This window comes from Eriocheir sinensis, chromosome 3 (assembly GCF_024679095.1).
Source record: "Eriocheir sinensis breed Jianghai 21 chromosome 3, ASM2467909v1, whole genome shotgun sequence".
Taxonomy (NCBI): domain Eukaryota; kingdom Metazoa; phylum Arthropoda; class Malacostraca; order Decapoda; family Varunidae; genus Eriocheir; species Eriocheir sinensis.
In genome coordinates this window covers 8,972,788-8,984,996 of record NC_066511.1, presented here as the reverse complement: position 1 = coordinate 8,984,996, position 12,209 = coordinate 8,972,788, and the positions used below count along the sequence as shown (strand labels likewise).

General features: G+C 45.5%; 1 protein-coding gene across 1 annotated transcript in view; it reads left to right on the top strand.

Moving 5' to 3' along the window:
• Positions 1–5,539: 5,539 nt before the first annotated feature.
• Positions 5,540–12,209, top strand: part of LOC127004575 (myosin-11-like) — a gene marked incomplete at its 3' end in the record, with an annotated part of 78,143 nt that continues 71,473 nt past the window's right edge. Inside the window, 1 exon segment of the mRNA XM_050872456.1 lies at positions 5,540–6,606. Coding sequence (XP_050728413.1) covers positions 6,262–6,606 — 345 coding nt within the window.

Below are 12,209 nucleotides of genomic sequence, written 5' to 3'. Positions count from 1 at the left end.
CCTTTGCATGATGAGGAGACCAAAACTGTACCGCATATTCCAAGTGGGGTCTGACTAAACTATTGTTGAACGGAAGCATTACATCTTTATTCTTGAATAAAAAGTTTATTTTAATGAAGCCCAACATTCTCCTCACTTTATTTGCTGCATCGATGCATTGATGTGAGAATTTGAGGTTAACGCGATTTTGACCCCCAGGTCCTTAACGAGAGAGAGAGAGAGAGAGAGACGTATAGCACGTATGTGAAAAAAAACAGACCTTACTGCTGTTCTGAAAGTAAAAAAAAAAAAGTGCAATAAAATTCAAATTCACTTGGTCTTTCTTCGAGTCGACCTGAAAGCCAGCCACTTATAAGCTACACTGCAATCTGTCAGTCCATTATGCCCCTTTCTTGTGTGTTATTATCAATCCGTTTTTCTCTCCTTACAACTATCTCATCGTTATCTTTTTGATATACTGTTTCGTGAGTATACACCTCTTCATCACTTTTACTTACTTTTCGAAACATTTCACACAATAACTCGTGCACCATCGTTCCAAATTGTACCAAACTCACGCAGCTTTGAATGTAAGTTGTGAAGACATTGATAATTATTTCATCATTGAACTCATTGCCCCGCCAAGACCCTCACTCACCACGTAATTGCATGAAAGCTTCAACCATAACCTTGCAGCTAAGTGGGTAGAGGAGGGAGGGATCCACACCGACCCTTTATTTCACTTCCTAGCATCGGCCATCACAAGTCTGCCATGGTACCGTGCCGCACCCTGAAATATACGTAGGCCTCGGCTCCTTTACCGTGTTTTCCATGTGGTTTCTTTCTTTTCTAGTTTTCATGAATCTCTCCTCTCTACAAGTAAAATCACAAAATCGACATGGTTTGCTCTTATGTATATAGAAATCTCTCTCTCTCTCTCTCTCTCTCTCTCTCTCTCTCTCTCTCTCTCTCTCTCTCTCTCTCTCTCTCTCTCTCTCTCTCTCTCTCTCTCTCCACACACACACACACACACACACACACACACACACACATACATACATACATACATACATACATATATACATACATACAGTGGAGGAAATATTAAGGTAAGGTAAGGTTGGGAGCATATGCTATAGCTGCGCGTGGCCACGGTGTTCATCTTCGTCACATTGACCCTTGTCTTTTTTTTTTAAGTAAAGGAAGCAGCTCAAGGGCAAAAAATAAAAGAGAAAAAAAAGCCCGCTAATCACTGCCCCTATAAAAGAGAGTGCGTAAGAATCCATAACAACGGGACATAAAACCGGTGTGACATCCGGGTTACCACAGTTTACCTTACCCAGGTTTCCCCAGGTACCCCTTTAAAGGCCCCTCTAAGTAAAATAATGAGAAAGAATCATCACTCACGCAAACCATTTCATAAAATATATCAACGCATGTGTGATCAGTTTATGCATCATCTATTTTGGGAGGTTTATATCATGGCAGAAATTTGGCCCATCGCTGGTACGCGGTAAGGCCACAAATTTGGCCCGTCGCTGCTACTTAACCTAACCTAAGAAACATGACCCCCGCAGCAACCCCTTTAACAACCAGCTCGAAAGGGATGATGCACAGCTGGGTGACCTGCACGCCAACTGCCTAGGCTGGGATTCGAACTCGGGTCCTCGGATTTGTAGTTAGGGACGTTAGGCGTGAGAAACATTGCTGCATCAGTATTAATAGTAAAATATTTAGTTTTATTCACATTTCTTACCATCCTCCTCCCTTCTTGCCTGTGTTCACCAAGATGTATTTTGTTCTCTGTTACATTAATAGGGGTCTTAACAGAGCAATAATAAAAAAAGCGCCCCCATAAATTTCTCCAGAAGGAACGAAAAACGCTGAACTTTACAGCAGACGCAAAAAAAAAAAAGGAATCCCTAAGTTTCTCAAGGCAAAAAAAAAAAAAAAAAAAAAGCCGAGGGTACTGAAGCTGTATAAAAGAAAAGTCTCCTTGAGTTTCTCCAGCGATAAGCAAAAAGTCGAAAATTACAACAGTCGCGAATGGGATAGAAATTGCAATATCGGGTTCATAAGCGTAGGGCAGGTTCTTGTAGTTCCACCTCGCTCTCCCTCTGAATGTTTGTAGCACTTGGCTATTACACCTCAGACATCGGGGACACTCGTATGCCACCGCACGGCACACACACGGGCAGTCTACGTGTATAAAAGAATCATGTGCAGGCTGTTACCGTTAATTAGCACGGAAATATACTGCCTCGTGCCCCCTAATTAACGATGTTTCTTAGGATTTTATTAGCATATATCTGATTTTTTTCTCTCCTTAGTCCTTACCCTGTTCCTCCTTTTCCTCCTCCTTCTACTGTTCCTATTACTCCTCCTCCTCCTCCTCCTACTACTACTACTACTTCGACCTACTACCGGTACTAAACAAGTGTTGCCTTTACTGCTGTCGTAGTTGCCGATGCTGCTGCTGCTGCTGCTGCTAGTAGCCTATTACTGGTGATGCAGATGGTGTAGATAGGGTTGCTGTAGTTACTATCGACGCGATCGTTGATAGTATTGTTGTGTTTGTTGTTGTTTCTGCTGTAGTGGATGTTGTTCTTGTTGTTGTTGTTGTTGTTGTTCACGGACAGCGTCGCTGACATATATAGAAAAAAAGGTGTGTTACATATTGTAGGAGTTAGTATCATTACAGGGCAAAAAAATGAAATATCAAAAGAAACTGCTTTCCAACGTTTTCGTGTGACCAACCTAATGAGAATAATCAGGCGTTGTTGTTGTTTTCCCTTTTGATGCGCTTAGTCTCCAATAGGCACGAAACCTATAAAAAATAACTGTTCTGTAAAGTAAAGTGTAGAGCAAATCAAGAACGAAAAGTAGACCGGTGTCGTGTTCCTGGCTATCTCTAAACCCCAAAAATTCCTGGCTGTCCTCCCGCCAACTGCGCATGCTCAGAAGCGAATGTAAACAAAGACTTGCTGATAAACAGAGCTGTTCTCACGGATCCCCCTGTGGTGTCATGAGACGTCCGGCTATAATAAGACATCCCATCCTGATCTGCGCATGCGCGGAACCCAATGTTTACAAACACAGTGTTGATATCGTCGTTTGTCCCAGGCAAGATGGCGGCAAGACACCATGGCAGCTTTTTTGACATACAAGGGGTGTAGGTTACCTCATTTATCACATTTACTGACATACAAGGGGTGTAGGTTACCTCATTTATCACATTTACTGACATACAAGGGGTGTAGGTTACCTCATTTATCACATTTACTGACATACAAGGGGTGTAGGTTACCTCATTTATCACATTTACTGACATACAAGGGTGTAGGTTACCTCATTTATCACATTTACTGACATACAAGGGGTGTAGGTTACCTCATTTATCACATTTACTGACATACAAGGGCGTAGGTTGTCTCATTTATCACATTTACTGACATACAAGGGGTGTAGGTTGTCTCATTTATCACATTTACTGACATATAAAGGGTGTAGGTCATCTAATTTATCACTTTAAAAAAGATAAAGAATAAACTTAGGTGGGACGTTTCATGATAGGCAGTCAACAAAAGACACGGTACCGTGTCATAGCTCATCCACCCTCTGTTTGTAAACAAAGCCCGCGCATGCGCAGATCAGGATGGGATGTCTTATTATAGCGGCTGTCTCATGACACCACACCCCTACAGCATGGCTTTGCTCACTTCGCTCGTACCCCCCTTCCCTCCCTCACCTCATGAACATAATAATTATGATGCCCTCTAACCCCCCAAAATATCTGCCAAAATTACCGGCCAGCATATGCACATCAAGACAATTTTTTTTTTTAATAGCAACATGTTATTTCCCGTAAATATACTCTTAAATCACTGCGAGAAGGCTATTTATTGGCCCTTCACTTCTTTTGCTAAGAAACAGAGCGCTGTACTGGATTCATGAATGCTTTTCCTACGAAAGAATACAACAATATGTCTTCCCGTGCTGGAAAATACTGGGGGACACCCATGTACACGCGACCAGCTGCGTGCAAGGATCCGTGTTCATAGAGATCCGCCCTTTTCATTGTAAACAAAGGGGGGACAGCCAGGAACAGAGGGCAGCCAGGAACACGAGACCGGCAGTAGCACCAGGGACAACAACAACAACAACAATAACAACAACAACAACAACAACAACAACATACATTAACAACAAAAGCAACAAAAACAAAAACAACATCAATTACAAAAATTAAACCCATTACTTCAATACCATTTACCTCATTATCTTTTTCACTAACAGGAATGGTAATAACACGAACTGAGTTAAGAGAGAGAGAGAGAGAGAGAGAGAGAGATTAATAATACGAGAGTTGTTGATTGTGGAGTTTCAAGTGGGTGATTAGACAGAAAGGGAGGGAGAACGAGGGAGAGGAGGGAGAATGGGAGGAAGGAGACAGGAAAGGGAGAACTTGTTTTGTATGACTGACATGTGAATTAAGTATACACATCACTCTATTCCCATTCACTCCACGTCCCTTCAAAAGATTATATTCCTCCTTCTCTCAAATATTCTCCTGAGTGTTCCTTCGTCTGTTGCACGGCACTCCAATCCCTCCTTCCCTCCCTCCCTCCCTCTCCCCTTTTTTTCTTAGCAGCTTTCCCCCTCTCTCGAAATGATTACATCCCTCATGGCGGTCATAAATTTGTATCTTTTTGTATTCCTGTGCAGTTCTATGCATAATTTTAGATGGAACATTCTCTCTCTCTCTCTCTCTCTCTCTCTCTCTCTCTCTCTCTCTCTCTCTCTCTCTCTCTCTGTATATTTGTTTGTTTGTGTGTGTGTGTGTGTGTGTGTGTGTGTGTGTGTGTGTCATCATTTCCCTCCCACTCCCCCCTCTCTATCTCTCTCCCTCTCTCTCTCTCTCTCTCTGATAATTGATATATACATGATAAGTCCCGACAGCCACCATGCTTTATCATCCTAATCATCGCCTCTGTGAAGTAAACAATACTTTTCCCTTTTTTAAGCGTTGAGTAAACAACGAACACCAATCCATCCTTGCCAATAATGGCATAAGGATGGACACTGCAAGTACATTTCAATCACCAAGACATGAATCACCGCCGCTGCAGTAATCAGATAGTAGGTATTATCAGTCGTGTACATATCTTTTTTTGTTTGTTTTTTCACATACCATTTCTTCTGCAAGTCGCTGGCGCATCATGTCCAAGTCTATAATCACCCTTAAGTATGCCACGCTGCTGCATGTGTTGTATTCGAGCGAAATTTACAGCGCGTCAGAGTAGAATATACTTTTCATGCCTGACACCGATTTTAATTCAGGCAGCATCTGTGTGGGCGAGGCGTGTTTTCCCGGCCCAGGCTCGTCCCTCGTGTCCTGTCCCTTGTTGCGCCGGTCGTCGAGTGTGACCTGCCTGGGTAGGACACCGGGAGGGGTCGAGGGCAGCAGCCGTAGGTGAAATATATGGCAAGAACGAAGGAAAAGCAAAGAGGAGAAGGGAGCGCGCAGTGCCCGGGACGTTCTCTTCGGGTAGTCGACGAAAGGTATTTCCCCACGTGTCGGCGGTGAAAGCAGGCAGAGTTTTGGTCGACGGATATTTTAGCGATTGAATCCTATCCACCTGTAACCATATACTCGATGCTATGACCCCTGCACTCTGGTCAGTAATCATTCTTCACCCGGCGATGAATCTTACAGGGAGTGGCTGCGAAGGAAATGTGTGGTAGTACTTGAATAAATAGATAAGCCGGCAAATGGTGAGGGAGCGGGAATCGAGACAGCAGGAGACAGCCCCGCGCAGCTCCACACCTCAGTCTGCTGGCAACTTTCGGTGGGGGAGGACACGCGCCTCCACTACATGCTGCTACCCGCCACTAGCTTCAGAAGGGGGAAGTTTTGCTATGGATTCCTCGTGTTGACGGTCGACGCAGAGTGACCAGAACACGACAGGCTGACCGCAGGAACACAGTGACCGTCCCAGCACTCAGCGCCGCCAGCCTCCCCTCACGGCCAGAGCACCGCGGCAGAGGTGGACCCAAGATTACTTCAAAGCCCAGACCTGAAAACAAACACCCACTCCCAACACTTCCAAACCCAGACCTAAAAACATACACTCCCTCGCTGTCCATCCAAACCCAGCCATAGAAACAAACACCCCGTCCTAGTCCTCCGGTCCTGCCAGAGCACCGCGTCTGAGCTGGCCCCAAGATTACTTTCAAGCCCAGACATAAAAACAAACACTCCCTCACTATCCTCCTCCCAAGATGGCGGATATAGACGTGAATGATCCGGAGCTGAAGTACCTGGTGGTGTCCCGGGATACCTTCGAGGACCCGGCGTCGCAGGCGGAGTGGACGCAGAAGCGGCTGGTGTGGATCCCGCACGCCGAACATGGCTTCGTGGCGGCCGGCATCAAGGGCGAGGTGGGCGACGAGGTGGAGGTGGAGATCGCGGACACGGGCAAGCGGGTACGAGTGGCCAAGGATGACATTCAGAAGATGAACCCGCCGAAGTTCAACAAGGTGGAGGACATGGCTGAACTGACCTGCCTGAACGAAGCCTCTGTCCTGCACAACCTCAAGGAGAGATATTACTCCGGCCTCATCTACGTAAGTGTTGATGACCTTGTTGTTCTCCTCGCCTACCTCCTCCTCCTCCTCCTTCCCTGTCTACCTTCCTGTCCTGTCTGCCTTCTTACTGTTACTATTGTCACGTCACCCCCACACGTGTCTTGTCAATGTGGAGGAGGAACATTCGTGCGCATGTGTGTGTGTGTGTGTGTGTGTCCGTCCGTCCGTCCGTTTTGTATGTCTGTCTGCTTTCTTTGTGTTGAGTTCCATTTCATGTTCATGTTTCATCTAAACACCCTGTTACAAATCTCATGAACTGGATTGAAAATAATGCTGTATAGAAGGAAGCTGGAAGGAAAGGAGATTATTGATGGATAATTTGACAAACGAAGGTTACTATCGTAGCATTACAGGCAAAATAAGTATGGAAGTAGACGGAATGGGACAGCTCGGTTAATATAAACAGGTTGACATTGACAGGCGGGAAAAATACTAATCACCAAGGCCATTCATACCCTTCCTGTCATTATTTTAATATCTACCATGGGGGGAATAACTTATTGCCCATAATCTATAGTAGTAACTGGACCAAGAAAGAAGGATAGAACTAACCAAACCTGTCTTGTTTAACAACCTAGGATATTCACCTATCGCGGGTTATGTTGAATTCACATGTAGATTTTTTGTCTTATAGGTTTTAATTGATTACCACACACTAAGCCCAGAATACATGAAAACCAACAGTAATGACCATATTAGGGATCGCCCAGTTTGTTTATATGTATTAGTCGTGAGATGATGGAATGACAGACAGACGGTATGGTGGGCAGACAGGGTGGAATACACAAACATACGAGGTGGTGGGCAGTTAGGGAGGCAGGGTTCGAAGTATTCAAACATTTAGAGACAGGGCTAGATAAACAAACGGAATGGTAGCAAGACTTGAAGAGAGCCAGCTGGGTTGGTAAACATGCAGAAAGACAGTGCGGTAGACAAACAGACGGGCAGACGGAGAGGTAAATATTGAGACCCAGACAGACACACACACACACAATGGATGTAGACTAAAAGACTCGAGTGGTAGACAAACGGGAATGGTGTTTGGTAGAGCGATTAGGCAAGGGAAAGGTAGATTGTGAAGGTAGAAGCCAGTGTGATGTTTAGAAAGTTAACCAAAAGATAGGCTGAAAATGTAGTTAAATAAGGTTGTTAATGTCTTCGAAGCTTAATGTAATGTGAGGGTTCTGGATTATTTACTGATATGCAGCCAAACATCACGATTATTAATGGTGTTGGTATCATAGAGAAACACTGCTCTCTCTCTCTCTCTCTCTCTCTCTCTCTCTCTCTCTCTCTCTCTCTCTCAACATGTTTAGATCAGCGATTACTTTTCCTTGCCCTTTAACTGGAGACGTGACGTGATCCCAGTGCACTTGTGGATCACCACCCCCTCCTGCTGCTGCTCCTCCCCCCGCTCCTCCTCATCATCCATGTGTCGTCTGCCCACCACCACACAGTACCTTCACTATTATGGCACCACTCCACTTGCGTCACTGAATAAACACCACTGTGAGGAATTTCGCGGTGTTGGGTCTCTCTCTCTCTCTTTCTCTCTCTCTCGGCGCAATATCCAGCTTGGCAACTGTGGCTTGGTTAACTCGGTGAATGTTTACAAATAAAGCATCAGTTTTCCCTAAGCCTGACGTTTACAGAGCAGTATTGTTTTATGATTATCGTCATCATCTTTTTATTATTGTAGTAGTAGTTGTATTACCAGTCTGTGTGTGTGTGTGTGTGTGTGTGTGTGTGTGTGTGTAACCGGATAGTACATCACCCACCATGGCACTGTAGTTGTGTGTTTGTTTGTACTATGTGTGAAGACTGGGAATCGTCAACAAATGATTCCACCAGCTGTTGTGTGTGTGTGTAGGTGGGTGGGTGGGTGTTAGGCGTGGATGGGTGCTCACTTTAAGGTCGAGTGAGTTGTAACTGTACTTCTAGCTTGGCATGTTTTTTGCTTTCCATTTTCTCCATTCATACCTCTTTCCTCTTCCCTTCCCCCTCCATTTTCTTCCCTATCCACCTCTTCTTGGTTCTCTCCTTGTGCCCCTTTATTTTCTTCCTTCGCCAACCCATTTTCCTCCATTCTCCCACTTTCCTTCTCTATTTCCCCCCCCCCCCCCCGCACTTCCACCACCACGTCCTCTCTTCTCTCCCTTCTCTTTCCACCACCTCCTCCATTACCCTCCCTCTTCCTTCACCACCAACTACTACTATACTTTTGCACCACACATTTTATCCCCTCACCTTCCCTTCCGCCCAAGGCTTCAGATGGGCTTGGGTGGGTTGGGCAGGTTGGCTATTTTTTAGGGAGGCAAGGTGTGTGAATGGAAGGGGACGGGTGAGAAAGAGAAAGAAAGAGGGAGGAAAATGATACTCAGCGGGATATTTTTTTATTTGAGAGAGAGAGAGAGAGAGAGAGAGAGAGAGAGAGAGAGAGTTCATGTTGACGTTACTTATTAAATCCGGCTCAACTTGTATCTAGTTTCGGTATTTCCATACTACTACTACTACTACTACCACCACCACTACCACAACTACTACTTATATTACTTGTCCTGCTACCACAACTATACCTACAGACGTGTGTGTGTGTATTTAAATTTTTTGCCGGGCTCATTTTTCATTTTGAGTTGCTACTTGAGAGAAGGCAAACATTAGAGAAAATCGACCAGTCTGTCTTGTCTGTCTGTTCGTCGGCCTCTGTCTCGCCCCGCCTCCTCGTGACAGTTCAGTCGTGACAGCTTGATCCCTCCCCCCCCCCCCTTCACCCCTACCTCTCGTCTCCACCCCCGCCAATCATCCTCTGCTCTGTTCTCCGCCCCTCACCTTTCATCCGCTTTTGACAGCAGGTCGTGTGTGCAGAGAGGGGGGGGGGGGGGTTCTGAGAGAGGAGAAAGGGGGAGGGGGAGTCCTTCAGGGTGAGTGATGAAGGATCAGGGTTAGCAGATTTACACCTTTACTCTCTCTCTCTCTCTCTCTCTCTCTCTCTCTCTCTCTCTCTCTCTCTCTCTCTCTCTCTCTCTCTCTCTCTCAGTTGTTTGCATTCATTCTTATTAGTATTAGGTGTAATTAGAGTAGTGGTAGTAGTAGTAGTAGTAGCAGTAATAGTAGTAGTAGGTTCGTAATAAAACTGGAACGCTGATCACCATTAATACTATTATTACTATCACTACACATTCATATCCTCATTAGAAAAGACAGGTTGATACAAGTTAGCAGTGATTACGGTGACGATAGTAAGGTGGTGGGGATGACGGTGACGATGATCGGTTAGGTGGATGGTGGTGACGGTGATAGACGGTGGTGGTGTTGGTGATGGGACGGCATGGACACGCCCTGGTGGTCCATCCTTCTTGCTGGGGGGCGCGCAGAGGAGAGACACGTGTGCTGTCTTCTCGGTGGCAGCTTAGGGGGCACGTGTGTGTGTGTGTGTGTGTTAAGAATATTTAGTCTTATGTTAGTTCTCAGGATATTCTAGGCATTATTCTTTACCAACACACTCTCTCTCTCTCTCTCTCTCTCTCTCTCTCTCTCTCTCTCTCTCTCTCTCTACCACTGCAATTTTGTCCTCTGCTATTCTATTTTTTTATTATACTCCATTTTCCGCATTTTATTCTGCTTGCCGTTTTTTTTATCCTACGCCTCTCTCTCTCTCTCTCTCTCTCTCTCTCTCTCTCTCTCTCTCTCTCTCTCTCTCTCTCTCTCTCTCTCTCTCTCTGTTAGTCATATTGCTTATCAGTTAGTGGCAAGTCTGGTTACATATGCAAACAAACAGTTAATCAAGCAAGTGAATAGCTATTAACTTATTTTTATAGTTTAATTTTTAGTCATTCATGAATCAGCCGTTGCAATCTGGTCCCGCCCTGGTCAGGCACTGAGGCATACTATCTCTCTGATCGCTGCTGCTCCCTCCGCCCTTCATTATAATTAGGACATGGTTAGTTAGTGAGTCACAAACCGGTAACGTAATAAGCGTCTGTCATCTTAGGTCTCAGGACAATCCTCTCAGACATTTCCTGTGATTTAAAGAGGCAATGGATTTTTCCCTTCGCCCGTGGATTACAGCTTTGGTTATCTATCCCCTGACTAATCTCCTGCGTGATAAGCAACCAAAAGCGGCACCTTCTTATCTCATAGCTAATGCGCACACACACACACACACACACACCAACGTGGTTTCATTAATGCACGGCGTATACTCATTTTCTGTATGCGCGTGACTCAGAGGTCGATAATCTTGAGTCACCCGTAACACCTGTTGAGTCACTCGATCACCTTGGCGACCTGGACGCTAGTGTGTGTGTGTGTGTGTGTGTGTTTAAAGTCACGTTTTTGTGAGGGAGATGTATTCATGGTGCTCATACAGGAGAGAGAGAGAGGGGGGGGGATTGCATGCAAATTTTTAGCCTCACCGATCCGTTTGGTTTGTTTGAAGCGGTTTGTCCCAGGCCATAAGTCAATCTGAGAGAGAGAGAGAGAGAGAGATCTGACGTCACGATGGATAGCTTCAAAACCATATATGGATTTCCTCAGCAAGTGGACCCCACTTCTTACCTCCACCCCTGCCACTCCTTCACAACTCTCTCTCTCTCTCTCTCTCTCTCTCTCTCTCTCTCTCTCTCTCTCTCTCTCTCTCTCTCTCTCTCTCTCTCTCTCTCTCTCTCTCTCTCTGTCCATTCATAATCCCTTTGAGAATGAGGGATAACATACTACGTTTATATTTTTGGTATCATATCTTGCACTAATATTATTTATTTTACCATGAAAATAATGTAAATAGTTCAAACAATGATGATGATGATGATAATGCTGCATGTGCGTGCGTGCTCGCCTAATAACGGTACACTGATAACTGTATCAGCTTTTTTTCTTCTTGATTTATCACGTGCTCCCATTTATCACTAGTGCCAAACAGTTGTAACCCCTTCGCTATCACCGGCATCCTTGTCCTCCCTCCCCGCCCAGCTTCCACACCCGGCTGCTGCCTTAATTATTTTATATTCCTCACGTGATACTCCCGTCACCCCCCCCTCCCCCCACTACCGTACATTACAACAGCTACTCCAGTCAGGCAACCTCCCTTCACACACACACACACACACACACACACACACACACACACACACACACACACACACATTTTTTGCCTTTCATAATCTACATCTTAACTCCCCGACACACACACCTGCAAACCACAACCCTTACTTTCCCTCCCGCAACAACCGCTTCTCCCCTTTTGCAAACCCCATACTCTACCCCAACCCCCTTCCCCTCTCTCCCTTTCCCCATCTCCTTCCCTTTAGCCTACACATCCTGTCCCCTTCACCTTTCATGGACACTCACCTTCACCTCCTGTGTTTGCTCACCTCTCCCTCCCTATGTGTCTACCTACGTCCCTTACACCTTCATGTCTACTCTCCCCCTTCCCCTCCCTCATCCCCCCAACGCTCATTCATGTAACCCTCTCCTGCCACCTACCCTCCCGTTCCCCCTCCTCGCCTGTCGCCCGAGAGATAGTGTATCAGCCTTATCAAATTCTCGGAACTAGACGCCCACCTGCACAATCTTATCAAAGAGAG